The 19,752-nt window shown below is 30.5% G+C and overlaps 1 protein-coding gene across 6 annotated transcripts in view; it reads right to left on the bottom strand.

The window, feature by feature from the left end:
* Positions 1-19,752, bottom strand: part of LOC111032176 (potassium voltage-gated channel subfamily H member 2) — a 128,799-nt gene that overhangs the window by 43,921 nt on the left and 65,126 nt on the right. For 4 of the 6 annotated variants that reach the window (XM_022312412.1, XM_022312410.1, XM_022312415.1 and 1 more), the window contains 7 exons: positions 17,704-17,847; positions 17,226-17,400; positions 17,000-17,105; positions 11,153-11,270; positions 10,872-10,943; positions 7,357-7,493; positions 651-731 (listed from right to left, as the gene is read on the bottom strand). In XM_022312412.1, the coding sequence (XP_022168104.1) occupies positions 651-731; positions 7,357-7,493; positions 10,872-10,943; positions 11,153-11,270; positions 17,000-17,105; positions 17,226-17,400; positions 17,704-17,847 (833 nt within the window). The remainder of the gene's footprint in view (positions 1-650; positions 732-7,356; positions 7,494-10,871; positions 10,944-11,152; positions 11,271-16,999; positions 17,106-17,225; positions 17,401-17,703; positions 17,848-19,752) is intronic. The other 2 variants (XM_022312411.1, XM_022312414.1) reach the window with 2 other exon arrangements.

The raw sequence follows: 19,752 nt of genomic DNA, 5'->3' as shown, positions 1-19,752 counted from the left end.
ACTGTTTTGTTTATAAATTCGATTATAACGAGAAAATGTTGAGACGTAACTCGTCAGTAGCGTCGAGCTATAAAAAAAATATTTTGTCAAATATATTCCTATTAATTAACGGTAACGTAGATAACTATATTATAGCTATATTTCCCAAAATTGACCCATCTATATGCATTGCGTTTTCTTTTAATTGGCCCCAACGAATCATACACTTCCCGAAACAACCTATAATATCAAACCAACTTCTGTTGGTCGAAATTATGACTTACCACACACAAATATTGATGTGCGTACGTAAATAAAAAATTAAGTAAATCCGTTGTCGCCTATGTATATTATTTACTTTTGACTAGTAATATTGTTAATAACTGACAGATAGAAACTTTACGACGAATATTATAATATATTGCATTAATACATACATTTCGTGTATATCATACAACTGTACTATGTACAACTATATTTAACAAATATAATTTTCGTAAGGATTTGACGGACCATAATGTACACAGAAGTTTTCTAGGCGTATATAAACTATTCATATTATAATAATATGATTAATAGCATCGTAATACTAATTATATATTATAAATTTATAACAATAGTTATATTGATGATGAAATTAATAGATATTATTATTATATTTATTTTTTTACCTGAGCCACTTTTTCTCCCATGTTTGGCGTGTGCAGAGCCCCTTGAAAGAATTTTGCTGACCCATTGTCTTGGATGGAATACTAGAACAATATTGAACAGTGGAAGTAACATCACGTTATTAAATCTTAGTTTCTGCGTGTCTAAATACTGACGATTAGTGTAGTATAATAGTATAATTAAAGGTAGGTATAGGTAAGGGTAGGCAAATAAAATACCTACATGGTTTATAAGTGTGTGTCGTGTGTGTGAACAATTCTAAGCAATAATTACTACTATATAATAACGCACTACGTGCACTACTTATTAAACATTTAAACTACCAAAAAAAAGAAGCGCTAACAAGTTAACCACATATTAGTACCACGTTTACCGTGGTACAATTATTAATTGATTCAGTAATTTATTATTGTGTTTGCAAACGATTATCGACCACCCACCTGACTTTTAGACTTAAGTATTAAAATATTTAATCGTTGATCTTATCTTCAGTCACATAATGTATAATATATTATGTCAATTTATGTAGGAGGTAACATTATATGTATATATGTACTAATATACTATTTGTGCCTCATATTTTAAGTAATATTCAATCACAACACTAACTACAGCACTACATAATTACTTATTTTTTTATAGATCGTGAAAAATTGTATGGTGTATAGCTATTGTTGTTTAACGACCTGTTCATGGAAAACGGATATTAAGTGTAAAGATTTAATCAATATTAACGATACTGGATGAGTGTTCGCGGTGATTGTAAAGTAGAACAAAAGTCGGGTGTGACAATTATTATAAACGTATTTAATATCACATTAACGTCGAAATGGAAATACGTATCAACGGGTGCGAACAAAATGAACCAAATGGAACACGAATTGAATGTAAAACAAAACGTAGGTAGGTCATGATAATTACGTTTAAAATGAAAACCGTACGGCGCCGTTTCGTTTCGAGAATAGAGCTGATGGTGAATGTAAATCAAATAGAGTTTTGTGCAGATTATAAATAATATAAGCACATTATTACAATATAAGTATAATGTAAAATTGATAGGCTTAGGAAAACTGTAATAGTATAATATAATGAGTGTTGAAAAGTGTTAAATAAAGGCTAAGCTCGTTCAGAAATGTACGAGGCGCGTGTGTATAGGATAATTCACTAAGCGTATGCTCACCCTAATTTTTTTTAATACTAAATTTATTCAAATTCTGATTTTTAAATTCTTAAACATAATAATATATAGGTATTGGTACTCAAGGTCCATAATATTTTCGTTCGTTTAATTTTTTATGGCATTTAAGGTGTGTCCTGTGGCGATTCAAGTTTCTTGTTTTCAAATGAAAATCTACTTTTTTACTGTGAATTATTATTAAGCAAATTACTTTTTTTTTTAAATTTTAATGTGTCCAAATCAAGGTGTTTTCTGAACTATCAAAATGTATAAACTGCAGAGGATACAAGTCCTTCAAAATGGCTTTAACAAAATATAAAGTAGACGTATTAGTGAATATAGTATTTATTATACTCCGAAAATTCCTATGAAATATTATGATGAAACATATGGATAGATTAAAAGGTATTAATTACTAAAATGTACAAATCATCATAGCTCCATATTATATTTATATTTCTAATATTCTCCAACATGGACACATGGTTGTAGTACTCAGTCGGTATCGTAATTAATTATTTCAAACGTAACGCAGAATACTATCATTCGTAATTAAGTAATATATCATGTTCCGTTCGTAAATCATTCAAACCGTTATGTTGTCTGAATTCAAGCGAGCTTGTCGATAATCAAGTATAATATTAATAAAAATATTAATATTAATACTGTGTGGAGCATAAAATCTAATTATGGCTATTTTATGACGTACGATGGACACGGTTATTATCAATTTTACGACTCACTAAGGAACATCGCAGTATAAACGGTTTGAAACTCGTATTTAAGTTTGGATCGAGTCCGTTAAAGGATTGGTAGACTGCAGACGAGTAACGTATATATTATAAATTTGCGAGGGCGTATATTATAATGAAGGAATAGGGATTTTTCCTGTAGGCCCTAACTTTTGATGGCCCCGGAATGCGGTAGTGCGTTTTTTTATGTGTCTCATTAAAAAAAATTATAGGCATAATTATTTTTTTAACATTTTATACGTCTTGTACTCATATTTATATATAAAAAATATGTAGGTACGCGTGTTATCAAAATTGTTACGGATAGCGACTGTTATTGAAATAAATATAATTATACTGTGTTATAAAATTAGAGATATGTCATAATTATATGATTTGATTTTTTTGATTATTTGGTTCGCGTTCGGCTTTTATGGTGTGTAATTATCACGTTTGGTCCTTTAAACATTTTCCCTAAAACAAATAAATGGCATATTCGCCCATCATTATAATAATAAGCGACGGTATTCCACGATAATGTTACCCGGTGTACGCTCAGAATGACGTAATTAAATAAGACGTTTTTGGCGCTAAATCCTTGTCGGTTTCGTGAATTTCGGGATTCCGCCCGCTGAAACTCGCGCGATTGTCGGTGGTGGCGGAGACGTATCTGCTAACACTGCACATGACAGTATGTCGGACATTTCTCTTTTCCTTGAACAGACATTTTCTCTTGGAAATATTTCCAAGCTTTATTTTCAAATTTGATTCACCCCACGCTTTATTCTTGACTTTAATCGCATTTAGGTTAAACATCGTCGATCCATGGAAAACCGGAATATAAAGCATCACGTTATGTTTTAATATAATACAGCTTGATGCCGTGGCAGTATAGAAAACTACAATAGTGGTTTATCAGAATGACTCTATACGTTTGCGTTCAAACAGTATGTATATTAAGATATGCAGGATGATTCTATGAACGAGTTCACTTTTAAATACTTATACAGTTATACTCATAATGACCGTATTTTACAATCTTGAATAATTATTTATACCTTTTAGTGTTGTTAACGTTTTTTTTCATCTGAAAATCACTCATTATTTCTATAAGTTGTTAGGCAGATGAATTTTTCGAAAACGTTGATGTACCCAAATCGAAATTTGAACCAGAATAGTTTGTAACGTTGTGTACTTTATATTGATTTGTAAGAAGTAGGTGCTATGCTGATTTGAAAATTATGGCATAATTTATCCGTCAACATAATATGTTTAGTAAAAATTGCCCGAGTGGAAGTAATAAGTACTACATACCTGTATATAGATTAGATAATTAATATTACATATAATATTTTATGGTTTTGTAAAACTATTTTTAAGTTCTATTATGGTATTATCCTTAGTCTATACATTTCAACAACTCAAAAACTTTTCTGTCAAATTTTGGTTTCGGTACATCAACATTTTCCAAAAAATCATTTGCTTCTGATTTTATAGTAAAGTAGCTTGGTTTTCATTTGAAAAAATGAAGTTTGTATAGCCACAGGACACTTCTTAAATGGTTTAATAAAACGTAAATACTATTTGAAAGTATGGCATGAAGTACCTTACTTAAAATTAAGAAGTTATATACTTTCAATTTTAAAAGGAAACTTATGGATGAATCACACGCTGTTTATCAAACTAAATGGATACTAAAAACTTCGAATAGGTAATAAGTTTGTTTTGAGCTGATCACTTTCAATACTTTCGTTTTTAATTTTTATTGAAAATTTCTATCATGATGTCAACGCAACATGTCCTACAAAACTTTCCCTATAGGGGTGGTGCACGAGGGAAGCGAGAAATGTCTCCTTTTATACCCACCTGCTCACGTCAGTGGATGTCATCGTTTTAGTGCCACCCCGGATACCTACGTCATATATTATTCTCAGATCTGCTCACAACACTCGTTTATTAGATTTATACTAATAGCGCATATATGTATACAGCATAATATTAAATCGTTCCTACGGAGAAAATAATATATTATACGGTGAATAGAACGTCTAAAATTAAACATAATATAACGTAATGGAACGAGTGTAGAAGAAGACTATGAAGGAGAAGAAGAAGAAGAAGAAGAAGAAGAAGAAGAAGAAGAAGAAAAATGACGATACCGCAATCCATACATTATATAAAAAATATTACCAGAACACAAATTGTGATTGAAAGGCGCATCGTTATTAGTGTGTGTGTGTGTGTAGATATTTTGGCCGCGGACCAAATAACAGAGGAACGCGTTCATTAGGCCGGTCATGAATCGTTAACAATGTCGGAGAGAAAAAAAAAGTAGAAGTGCGATTTTTTAACGACGACGTTTATTCGTTTTGAGAAAAGGATGTCGACTCTCCCTTCCCCCCTCTCCACGCCGTTCAACGTTGCTGCTCGGACATCAATATAGATATTTCTTTCGGTACCCACTCCTTTACTCGAGTATTTTATTTTTATTTTGTGTTTTCTCACTTCTCATTATAACGTTATTATGTTTACCCTACCGAAAACGTCCATTACTTTTCGATCCAGCAAACTTCTGCGATATAATATAATATTATGACTACCCGACGACGTCCAGCTGCTTATATAATATATTATTATTTACTCTTAAAATGTTTCGCGTGCCAGGCCAATGTGAAGTGATAAAACTGTCAACCCACAAAAAAAACTTTACGTTTCCGTGTAATATGTATTACCTATATATTATCCTACATTCATACGATTTATTATATTGTGTATTGTTATTGTACAGACTTTTGAGAATACTATATATATACCTACAACTGACGCCCACTTTGAGTGTATATTATGTCTCAATTGTTATGATACGAGTTAAAATCAGACACCAAACAGGATAGGGTTTCATATTGTTTAAAACGTTTTCTACTGTTCTCGATGTTTGAACAATTTAATTTAAACGGTAAACAACGAAACTCCGGTATACGGTTGTATTCATATATGAGATTATATTTTGTAAGATTTTCAATGGGTACAGACATTTTAGTTTGTATAGATTGGACACGTGGCTTAATCAATGGGTGAATAATGTATTGAATTTCAGGGGGGGGGGGTTGAATAATTTTAGGGGCTATGCCAATCTCCATGACATACCCTACGTAAAAGCAATGTTACTAAGAAAATTAATGTTAAACATGCTTTATTTTGTCATACTAACAAACATTTATTAATTATTCAAATGTTTTATGCGTAAAGCTAAATCTAACTTATAAAGTTGATAACCTATTAAAATTGTCTTTTTATTTGATCTTAAATTGCTTGTACATCACAAATGAATAATGATTTTTCAAATAAAAAAAACCCATGATTAATTATTTTCAGCTTACTTTAAAAATTTTATTTTTTTGCACCAAAAATGAAATAGTAATGTGTAGGTATTAATTATTCAATAAAACAAAGAGCTTGATTTTGGCAAACGTGACTTAATTATATTTATGTAAAATCAAAATTTAGGAAATAACAAATTTAACCACTACAAACTTTTGTTTCAATTTCAATACCTCTAGAATTTTTTACTACGGCATGCACAAAAATATCTAGAGAAATAGTTTTGTTTTTGCACATATAAATATTCAAACACTGAACGTAATTAATTGCAGAACATAATTAAGCTAAAATGTATTGTTATATTGTAGTTACAATAATGTAGTTTGTATTAGTAGGTTTTCGTACTATTGCTCTAGGGTTGTTATTGTAATCAATATATCAAAAACAAAAACTTAAATACTCAAAATATAAAAACAAAAGCACATTCATTAGGCAATACATTATAAATAAATACAAATATAAATTCTAGTAACTCTGTTACAATATGTATCATTTTGTCTATAACTATAGTTATGTCGATTAAATACCGTGGAATATGTGTTTTCGTAGGTAGGTATAACATAACCGATTGATTTTTTATTGATGTTCGGCGTTACTTTTTAAAAAAAATCTCATATCATTCAGGTTGGGGGTGCCTGTATGTTGTCAGTACTCAGTTATTAGGGATTTCAGATTTAAATATATGTAACGTGTAGTTCATATTTTTCGTATAAGCGCAGTTATGGAATATTATATAAGTAGTAACTTCGATGTCAACCACACCATCACGATTAAGTATTTTGTTTTTTATAATATATTATCTTTAAAATACTCTTAGCGGAATACCTACGTCTGCTGAATAAATTCTAACAGTCATCATTTATGGATGACACCTACGTGCAAAACGGATCTATATTTCCACTCTATTTTGTATTATATTATGCGCCCACTCCAAGTAAAATATCGTTGTTGTAAGCTATACGATGATGTGAAACGTATTTATCAAAAATAAAAAATTCGCCGAGCATCCACATTGCCGCAGTCGCTATATAGTCACGATGTTCGTTAATCGTGTGAAAAACAAAATGTGTATCGCGCGCGTAACAGCGGTATCGATAATAAATTACGTTATTGTTTGGTTCATAGAATAATAATAATAATAATAATAATAATAATAATAGTAATACAAGAGATAGGTACACGCCGTCTTATATATTATTATTATTAAATTGAAAGTGGGTAGATAAATGTCTTTGGGAAATTAATGTGACAAAACCGCGGTGGTGGCGTTTAAACGCGAGTTGATTGATTCGATCGTTTTAAGAGGCTGCTGATGCTGCTGTTGAATGTATTATTATTATTATTATCACTATTATAACTATTATTTCAACTCCTCAAAAAATAACAATAATAGCTTGTAATCGTATCATTTCCACGTACTTTGTATTTCAAGCTGTCCGTGGCCAGGTTTCCCAGCGACGTAGAATGGTCCCATAGCGTCGACGTGTTGTACTTCTGCAAGTCGGTTTCGGATGACGTGTTCGGAAAACTTTTGCCGGTGAAATGGCTCCTGTAGGCTACGAAATTCCATTAATTAATATACACCGATATTCACAATAAAGGTGCTCCGGTGATGGGCAAATACAAACAACGTTTGCTACGGGTGAAAGCTGTGTGCATTTAGTGTTTACGTATAAAATGCGTTTAATTGCTAATTAAAATTGGCAAGGTCTTGAACTCACCGTTAAAAATTAAACGATAAATAAATTCGACGTATTAAAAACAATTTTTAAAAAAAAGCTATACACGGATAATCTAAGGTATACCTATATTAACAGATCTATTATACAGCGGTTTGTGACTTCATTACATTTTATCATACAATTCGTATTAGTGGATAAAAAAGTACAAATATTTGAATCTACTTTCGTTGAAATACGACTCTGAAGTCCTAGAATTTAAATTTCTATTTACTTCATGCAAATCTCTATTTAATTAATGTAATATAAGTGGACATTAGCTCTGAACATTATATTATACTGTGTTACAATATATTTAATAAAAAACAAAATGATGAGATAAACATAATAAAAATATTATGATTCACTTAATTTGAGCATAGATGGATATTTGATGAAAATGATGAAATATTGAATTACTTTTTATTGTCATATTATTATATTTTATTTGATATAGTGTCGATATGTAATATTTTATTCTCAATAAATATAATTATAGAATAGTAATATATTATGAGTTTATGATAGTGAGTATTATTAAAAGTATTATAATATCAATATGATATTTAGATACTTACGAGGATGTCATCAGCACTCAGTTTTCCTTTTCTCTGACCTATGCTAGACATAGCAAATTTGAGTTCAACAGAACCAATTCTGCGTTGTTAGCTTGAATATTATGGTGAATTATTAAACTATCAAACTTAAAGATAATGATATTCTCTAGTACACCTAATAGGATTTAATTAATGCTTTCATTTAAAAGTGAATTATAACAGCTGTGTAAAATATTAAAAATATAATATGCCCATAACTCAATTAAAAATTTAAATTCTATTAAAGCCTATTAGGTGCGTATATAATATTCTTTACTCTAAGTTTGCTAATAGGCCATTTCGCTTTAAGTTACAACACAAAATTGGTTCTGCTGAAAGCAAATTTGTTATAAGTGTTTGGAGAGATAAAACAAATAGTGCGCTGGCGTCCCTTTAATGCTTCCTGATATTCAATACAGCAATATTAGGCTCAATCAAGTAAATTTAGAAATGTGAATTTAATGACAATAAACGTGTATGCAACAAACATGATACAATTATGATTTTTAAATATGTACTATAGAAATAAACTAACATTTAATGAATAAGTAAAACTCATCGCATCGTGCATTACTATTAATTAATCAATTAGTAATGGCATGCTAATAACAAATAAATTCATAAATTCAATCATATTTGAATTGTATAGGTGACGGATAGATATCAATGTGTATGTATTTTTGATTTCCCTTTATTTATTTTATTCTTTTACTTTACTAATAAGCAACTTTAATTAATGACTTATGTATAATAATTTACAATCTATTTATTCAGAACAACTAACAAGTAGGTACTGACGTTGTACACTTAGTCAATATGCCATATTTACAACATCCAATTAACATAGGTACTTCTTGAGTTATAGCTTTAAAAATGCTTGTATCCGTACACTTTTTTCAAAGATGTTTAGTCAGGTAGCTATTATTTGAATTTAATATTAGGATTTTATTTTAATCAGTACTGCATTTAGTTTGTAATTAGTTGATATTATTTTTTATGAGGTACCTACTACAATGTTTGCTACCTATTTAATATTTGTGCAGTATTGATTAGCATAATATTGATGACAATCGAATAAAGAAATCGAAACGTCGAAGAACCATTCAAATATTTTGTTAAAATATTAGGTATTGCGTTCAACTCGAAGTTAATAATAATTACTTTAATCGTTCAAACGTTAAATTTCTGGCAGTGATATAATTAAAATATTAGATGATTTATCATCTTTCCGATGTGCTGTATTATTTTTTATAAAACATAATTAAATTTAGGAAGAATAACTGTTTTAAAATAACACACAGCACAAATTATTGCCACAGGGTTGAAAACTTTTAGAAATAAAAACCGTAATTAAATTAAATTTATAATAATAATAATAGTAATGGAAATGTAAAATTTTTTATTCATCACCTATAACATTATATTTTATGTCTGTCATATGTGGCATAATATTAGTTGGCAAAATCGCTCTACGAATTTCTCAAATTTTAAGATGAAAAACACAAAGTTACATTTTTCTTTACACAATATAATAATGAGCGCGTGAGAGATACAATCCACTTATACGCGGTCTTATTTGAAAAGGCATATGTATCTTATAAAATCACTCTTTTAAACATTATTAATCGTATTTTAATATGATATATTATCACTTCACTTTAATCCCCGGGTGATCGATTTTAGTGACTTCATCCATGAAACACAACTCTTCAAAATTATATGATAATCGGAGTATAGTTTGCTATATCATTTTTAAGAATAAATTAATTTTCAATCAGAGAAATGTAGATTCAAACTAAAAAGAATTAGTATTTTATACAATAAGTATACATTGCATATTATTATTCTACAGTTGTTGTGATGTGTTATCAACAATTATATTACAAATTCTACAACTCAATAATAATTATTGATTATAATTTGGTCCTTATAATGGAATTTCAGTATCAAATATTCGAAGAGAGAAAAATTGAACGAATATTGTGGTAAGTACACATTTTTAAATATTTATATTTATAAAAAAAAAAAACATTACGAACTACCGCTAACGGACTAATAATAATAATTTAAAATTAAAACATAACTGGAGTTATTTGATAAATTAAAATGTTTCATCAAAAAGTTTACAACTAATAAAGCTCTATATAATAAAATGTAAACTTATTATTTAAAACTAGTACAATTTATCAAACAAAATGTATTTGGTGTTTAACTTTTTTCTACTCTAAATTATTAATGCGAGAGCCAGATATATATTTATTATTATTATTATTATCTACTACAGTTCCATTGTAATAAAGCAAAAAAAACGAGTTTTTTTCATATATATTTACTATAGGCGTAAAAACAGCCAAAATTATATTAAATCAGGTGATAAATGCGTTTACGGAAAATCATTAAAATAATATTATGTAGGTACTCTTTTAGAAAAAGGTTCAACTACAGTAAAATTAAAATATAATATTTTTATACTCTTAAACTAATACTAAGTACACTACACTTCTAGTTAAACTATCCGCTAACGTTGTTGTTAGTATTTTTATTTTAATAACAATATCAAGTCGTGGGTAATTTGAATCGGTTTTGTATTATTATTATTATTATCATCGTTGTTATATACCTTCGGTAATGATATCGATAGTGTGTGGTCTTTTCGGTCTTTGGAATTGGTCCTTTTCAACGCGCGACGCCACTATAGCAGCAAACCATGCGAAGGATGAACACAAACGGTAGTTAAACGCAATAGACACACAAGATAGAAAATACATAGAAACAGGACAGTCAAAAAACAAAAAAAAAAACAAATCAAAAATCAACGCACCGAACCACAAAACAGTGAGTACAACAGTTCTCGTATACGAGCTGTTGATGCACATTATTATAATATTATGACGTACTTACATACAGAATCGGTGTTGGACCGGGCGGGCGGACTGCCGAACGATGGATTTCGGTCCGGAGATTTGTTGGGCGTTCGCGGAGGCGAAGGGTGATCGGGTGTCCTGTGGGGTTGACTGATCTAAAATGAATGCACATACACACGCATATCCATCAACACACCCACACGCGCACACCCACACACAAACACACACACATCATATATTTTGAAATGTTATATAAATTACAGTGCGTACAAATTATTGTTATTAAGTGGCGGCGATACCCGATTGAGCACGGTCAATTTTTTTCCAACAACCCAATTATTGAGAGCACAGAAAAAATAATATTCTCATGTCGTGCAACGTTGCCATTTTCTTTATTTAGCGGTTCGTCAGGTCCTGTCACGTCTATTGCAGGTACGCGTTTGTACGATTACTACTAGGTACCCAATTGTTATCTCCACAATCTACTCATATACACAGATATATTATAGAATAAACTAGATTGCTAACTGCAATACAGCACCTGTGTAAATTGGTTGAAGCTAACGACCGCCATTTTATTCGTCATTTAATGTTTGTTATCACTCATGTTTATGAGATATCATTAAATCATTTTTACTTGTAAAAATTATGCATGTTTATTATCAACATTAAATAGGTGTGATAAGACCGCATTTGTTCTTTGGAGATGGTAGCTTCACATATTATCACAGATGGCAATCTAGTCTATTCTATATATCTGTGGCCACATATTATATTATGTTTTTGTGATTGTTGAGAAAAACTGCTCTGCCCAATGTCAAATGGATATTTTTTTTTTGTTGTTAACCTATAGTAGCTTAAATACAAATATCGGTCGTTACACTGTAGTGGTCGTGTATTCTCAACTTTCCTGATATTGTTTTGCAATATATTAAAATCTACACGAAAATTTGTTTTTTTTTTTCAAAAGCATTCTTTTAAACTTATAATGGTTTACTTTGATGTGAAAAAAAAAAAAATATGGCAACGTCGCACTTTTGTTTGTGCTCAATCGTGTTGTATTTTGGTATTTATTTTTTCGCGGATTTCTATTGTTCGATTGCATCTGTGCTCTGCAACGAGGTTATGAAAATGGTAAGCCGTGATCAGTCGGGTTGCTGCGAATCATTCTGTACATATTATTAAATACATAATAGTATATAGGTAGGTAGGTATTGTGATGTTATGTTTTTTTAAAACGACCGACGTTCGGCTCCTCCTTTGCAAGCCAAATTTCAGCACTTATTTTTGCAAAATATACGTGGCGCACATGTCGTTTTATGCCGCACAAACCGCAGGATGTCCCGAGGCATGGAGACTTTTTTATGGGGGTCTAGCCCGGGAGAGATAATGGCCTTTCCATATTGTACAATATTATTCCAGTCCTCACCACACCCCGCCATACTTTGTGACCTGTAAGTCCACCGCAGATCGCGGGACACTGTATGTGCGTAAGGTGCAGCTTTATTATATTATCGTTATACAACGTGATATATTTAAGCGCTCGAAAAGTTTCCTTGAAATTTACATTGTTAGATTAAGTTGTAGGTACAGCATAATATTTTGTTTTCGAAAAACACAATATATCTCATATATTATGTATAATTATATGTACAAGTTACGGTACAACAAATTTTATCCTCATCACTCCTGCATTACGCACGTTATATATTTATTCAAGAAAAAAAAACACAAAGTAATCAAAAACAAAAGTCCGTATTATAATATTAGCAATATTATGTATGTTGAACTTGTACACCAACATGCTGCTGTATATTGATAATGTTTTTTGGTCTTGTATTTAAGCGACCATAAACTACCTATTTATAGTAACGGATATTATGTAAATTGTAAGGTATATTTCATATAATGAGGATACAATGACTTACAAGAAATTCAAGACATAGCCGTGTTTTAATATGATACACCACTCGGTTTATATTCGGGTGCCTTAACCGTCACATTTTTTGACGATTGATTCGTAGAGGAATAGTAGCTAGTAAGTTATAATGGGTTCTTATTTTCAATTATTTTTTAACTAATCGCTTTTAAATTGCATGCATATTATATTATAATAATACTGATTGATCCTGTATGGCGTTGTTCGTGACAAATTAAATAAGCCCTGTGATTTACCCTGTCCTAATCTGTATTTAAACTATACAAATTGCCGTGGATCGTGCAGGTTGTTGTTAATATTATACATCATTTTCCACTTTTTTTAAATATAATATTTGCATATTAAAATGTACTAAAATATCTATTTTATTTTATGTAACTATTAGAAAGTGGGCCAAAAAATCCCATATATGATTTTTCTCTTAAATGCAAAATTTTAAAATTTTCACCCTAATTAGTAATCATAAACTTGGCTGTAGATTGCTTACATACACACAAACACACACACAAAAAATATTTTATTTTGTTAATATAAATTAGGTATGTTTACTATATATTATACTTTGAAAATGAGTTTAAAACTTCATGCTAGGTTGCGAATTATTATTATTCTCCACGAGGCTTAAACGGACGGTTCTAAGTGAAAAATAGGGTGTGTGAACACAATACATAATATTATTCTAAAAAAAACGGTCAATCTCTTGCCGATCGTAGTCGGTCAGTGTAAATGTTATAAATCAGTTCGTTTTATTCGAACATCGTTTTTTTATTTCACCTTTACGGTTTCAGACCCCAGCAGTAAAAATCGACTGCGCTCGACGATTATGCGAGATTTTTATGCACTGCAGTCAAATTCAGGATACCCGTTCTCTCCAGATCGTTCTTCTGCCACGAAATGGTTGTACAAATGTAATTACTTTAGCTATTTTGATGGCCACTGTTTTTTTTATAGTAAGAAATATTACACTTTATGGCTTTTACTACAATTTCTAAGAAACACTGTGTCGCTATAACATTCATCACCGAAATCAGAAAATCCACTACATAGTATTGTCCGAATCAACCAACCCAGAACAAAATATCTAAGGCTCGCTTTTATCTTTCCAAATTATGAATTGAATAAACCCTCTGAAAAGCCATATTGTAGTGTTATCAGCTCACTCCACAGAATATCCCAATCAATATATTATTTTGAACGTGTGGAATGAGTTTCGTATATGTTGTATAGACGTTTTTGCCATCCCTCTTCCTCCCGAAATTATTATAATTTAGATCTATATGCGACATCAGGTTTGACCTTAGACATTTAAATGTATTTACAACTTTATCTTTTACAGGTATCTCTCAATAAATTTTTTTAAATATTCGAACATAGTATTATTTGTATAATACTTTATACTACATGTCTACATTCATTTTTTTAAGTCTGCAGATTTATTGATAAAGGTGAAGAAAAAAATGTACAATCTGCTGACATTAAATTTATATTTAAAGTACAATAAGTGTCTTTTATATGACAATATGACCGAATGTGTGTTTGATCATGAACACATTTCCCACATAAAAATAATATATACTTTTTTATATATTTTTATTCGTCTGAATTATTCGCGTTTTATTGTATGTTATATTTTAACACTTGATACCTAATAGTCAAGACATGGCAGTATTTTGAATCTTTTGCGTTATTTTTCTGAATATAAATGTGCGATCACCGGGCCACTGCAGAGCTGATTATGAGTTGTGTCATACATACATCGTTTTCACGACCTGTTCTTCTTTTTCTTTCTCGTTTTTTTTTTTTTGTTTTGTCATCGAGTAATAATTTATATAAATATATATATCGCCTACGTGGATTTTATAGAGACGAGTATAAGGGATTTACATTGGTTTTGGGTCTCTCTCCGTAAAGCCTCTGCCCGATCTTTATGACGGAATTGTTTTACGACTTAGTGGTCGATCGAACAATAGGAAATTATTATATAAGCGAAAAATACAACGCATATAATATAACAGCAGACGAAAAGAGAAACCCGAGCGGCACATTTACAGCTAGTTCACGAGTGTGGCGTTAAAATTAAAGCCATTATACTCGTATGTGTTTTATTCCGCTATGCGGCACTATTCCAAATGCCCTAACAATGTGGATTTCATCATTCGAACAACGTTCTGCACGAAATATATAAGCGAATTTTACCCCGTTCGAAGCAGACTCGTTAAAATGATTAGAAAACAGATAACGGCGATGTACGCCCGTGCTTGAATGTAAAAATATTTACGATTTCGTATGAACTTCCCGAATCTCCTTAGAATATCCAATGCATACATTAATCTTGTTTAGCGTGTTTGTGTGTGTGAAATCCATAAACGTTTTACTTTATATCCAACATTTTTTACACTGGAAAGTCATTAATTTATATGCCCTGACAATGAAGTTTATTCTCTTAAAAATGCATGAACCTAACAGCAAAATTAATTTTCAAACATTATTTTCATTTTTTTTTTTTTAATTACGAGTGAAATAATATTTTAACCTTACAACGGATCATATTATATTCTAACCTTTTATACTAATATACATAAAGAGAGTCATTAACATACGTGCATACACGTTATTTTATTAAATATATATACATTATGAATTTATAAATGCAGCGATTAAATCAGTACGCAGCACAATATATTATTTCACCTGCTGAAATTATTTTTAAAAATATAACCCCACTCTGTACACTCGACTACTCGAGCATTTTATAAGAAATGTTTAAATTAAAGTTATAGATTGTATAAAAAACGTTGCTACCAACATACATTATATTTACATTTTATTTTTAAAAATATTTGTCAATGATTTTGAGCGAATTCAAATCATTCACCTATAAACGACAACTGTTTAAAAGATGAGTCTCTTAAAATTATTTATTATTATTTATTTTTTTACATAATTGAACAGTATCTTTAGATACAACAAGATATTCTCTAGCTTAATACATGATAACGGATAATAATATGAAAGGAAAGTTAAAATTTTTTTTATTGGGTAATTATAATTCAAAACGATTTATTATTTTTAAATTAAAAATATATTATACATATCATTTCAGTTAAAAATCAATATTTTTCATCCAATAAAAAACTTTTATTCTTACTCCTGGATTAAATAATTAGATAATTAATAATTGAGTCAATTATAATATGCCTTTCTTAATATATTTTATAAAAGATAAAAATATGTATTATTTTATATTAATAACAAATCAATATTTTTCAAAGTGTAAAAGCTTTATTTCTTTATTTTAAGATAAAATAATTGAACATTTAAATATTTCTGAATATTTTAAAAACAAAAAAAGTATTTTACTTTTAAGGTATTGTAATTTATATTGATGTATCTTGTTATTTTTAATTGTATTATAATCGAATTTTCTATTATAAGAAATTATAAACTCTGGTTCTAGTTTTAAAATTATTTCATTAACTGTGTTAACTTATAACCGTTAATATTAGTACATCTAGTAATGTACTGCTGAACAAACTCATATTTTTAAGATCAACGGAAGATAATAAACATTTTTTGTGGACGTATATAATTGCAGTAAGTACCTACACCTTCTACATATTATTCTAAGCCCAAAGCGTGTGATTAGTTTAAAAATCGTTGTCCGAATAAGCAAAAACATAATAACAAAGACATTGTAAGGCACATCGAACACCAAAATATTATGATGATACACTTTGTATTTATGTTTCATAATCAATAGTAAAAGTACGTTGCTTTAGATGAATTAATTATAGTTGAAATTCCGAGCGCTTAATCGTTTTAGAAATAACATTATCCCCGTATCGTTGTACACCAGCTTGGGTAGTTTTTAGAATACCAACGTGCACAGGGTCAACAACATAACAATATTATAATGATTAGGTATAAACGTGGATCAAAACGTACTTGGGGTTCGGGTCGGACGAATAAAGGCCGAGGGCTGGTAGTCTCGTCCTCGACTCGGGCCGTAGTCGTTGACGTGATGATGCTCTCGGCCGCTGCTGTCTTCAAACTGAAGAAAAAAAATGAAAACCTTAGGTCTCGGGAATCGCACATGGAAATCAATCAAAATAATAGTGATATATAATATTAATGGCAATAAGAAAAGCCTTTCTGGGTCTACTCGACTTGCCTCAACGAGTCCGGTGCTTTGGGCGTGGATGGGGTCTTTAGGTGCGTGCTGCTACTCTCCTCGTCGTACTCGTCGTCGTGCGGAAGTGGCGTTAGACGACCTGACTGTCTCGCGTTGCGACCGCGAAACGAGCTCATCCGCAACGATTGTCGGAACGACTGTCTGGCTCTGTCGACTGAAATTATAATACGAAATAGGATTTAGATTTTTCTCGTTCCGCCGCTGACAGGGTCGGTAAAAAAAGCGATCGGGATCACATTATTATTATTATTATTTGTTATTAATTTAGTATGCTGTACATAATATTACATTAACTAATTAGGTACACAAAAACCAAACACTTGTGTAATCTAAAACGGTCATCCGCAGCAACATAATAGGTATTATTATTATTTGAACACTCTTAAACAAACATATTGCACACACACAAACGTGCATACGTCATATCGTATTACAGAGTTGCGTTTATAATCATTACATTTACTCAGTCTAGATGCCGGATCCGGTTGTTCGACGGGCGACGGGGGAGACGTGAGGTCTTCGAAGTTGATGATGTACAGACATATATCATCCACTTCGCTCTTCACGGGGGCAATGACCTCGCTGCACAGAAATTTCGAACCTGAAACCAAAGAGAAGAGGACATTTTTTTTACACAATCAAATTACAAAGCCACAATATAGTTATATATTACATAATATGATATCATGTACAGGATAAACGCAATAGCAATTTCAACGTTATTATAATAATACATGTCTATACGGTGTTTTTGGCCAATAAGCTCTTGGCACAACTCTAAAGGTCACGATCATAAATTTCAATACGACCTTTCCGTAGTGCATCAACCTCATGTCCAACGAGAACAATAAAAATAAAACCGTTTTTAATGTTAATAACTGCTAATATCGCTTTATCGAATTTTGGCAAAAATACCAAGACGGTCTTTAGTTCTATTTTGACGATAAATTCAGACGTTTCTAATGTTTAACAGATATTGGCTCTCGTAAATTAAATTACGCACAGTTAAAAATGTATGCCATCCCATTGTTCTCGTCGAAATCTATCGTTTGTAATAATAATTGAGAAATTATTTAGTTATCGATTTTCATGTACATAGTTTATTTTATTATTTCCGTTTGAATGTTTTTACATAAATTTAAAAATGTATTCAAAATAACCTACACGCAAATGTATTGCCTCATGACAAAACTAAATCTATAGGCAACTAAACACATTTGTTCTAGTTAAATAAAATATACTTTTCTTACTTTAATATTGTAATGAAAAAAAATGTCAAATATAAAAACATACCTATCAATATAATAGACTACACCGTGTCCGTAATTTAATATAATAGAAATATTAAAAACGAAAGTCATGTTAAATAATATGATAGTAATAATAAATTGCTAAAAGTGTGTTTTTTGAGTTGTTATAATTTAAACATAAGCAAAATGTACATAAAAGAAGTTGTTCGTCACTTGTACTTAAATTGTGAATGCGTATAGAACATCGAAGTAGAGAACGAACACAAAAAGCTGTGTTATTTTTATGATCTTTGAAGTAGGTACAAGTTACAGTTGTGTAAATTTATAAACTTTTCTTCTTTTTTTTTTAACTGGCTTAAAATAAATTTCTGGTCGAGGGGGAGTATAAAAAGCTAGTTATTTTCATAAGATATAACGTCGAGTTGCGGTCGCTTTGCGTTCAGCTCGATGTCACAATAATATAATGTTTTACAATAGTGCTCAGACAATATATTTTAATATTATAAATATTATGTCTTACACGTCAAATGGAGGTTAGGTTTGGTCTAAGGGGTTATAATAAATTATATTATACCGTATGGCGTGATCTCGTGGTTGGCCGCAGGTATGTTCGAGCGCAATCGTCCGATTAATTTACTCCGCACAGTGGTCGATAGAGATGCTTCCTATTTTTAATTTTTAATTGCATAACTCACCCCCCTCTACCGCTTAATTTGACCCACCCAAACGCTGACTCCGAATCACAATATATTATTATTATTCTCTTCGACATACGCACTTAACGTTTTTTCCCCTAGGGGTGGTATATTTTGTGTGTACATTATACGCGTATAAAATTTTACTTTTTAAATTTATTTTTTCTTCAACAAGATAATGAGTTCCACTGAAAATGTTCTGTTTACATTATAGAAAATGATTTTTATATTTGATTAAATGTTTTAGTATTTAAAGACTATGATATAACTTTATCCGATTTACTATACGTATTTACACATTTACACAGGCTAAGGGGGCAATGGCCCCACCCAATATAAATAAATAAAAAATAAATAATATTTTCCACATGAAAACGTTGATGTACAATAAATTATACATCAAAATTATAATATTATGGTACGTATACCTGTTTAATATCATCGTTAGACGGGTAGTTATTATTACTCTACTGGTGGTACACAATGGGCGAGTAAATATTACGTGCTAAAGGTAACCCGCTGACCGAAATTGGACGATTATACATAATATGTCATTTATTC

This window comes from Myzus persicae, unplaced genomic scaffold, assembly GCF_001856785.1.
Source record: "Myzus persicae strain clone G006 unplaced genomic scaffold, MPER_G0061.0, whole genome shotgun sequence".
Taxonomy (NCBI): Eukaryota; Metazoa; Arthropoda; class Insecta; order Hemiptera; family Aphididae; genus Myzus; species Myzus persicae.
Note: the sequence above shows the minus strand (reverse complement) of the source record. Positions and strands in the feature narration are given on the sequence as shown.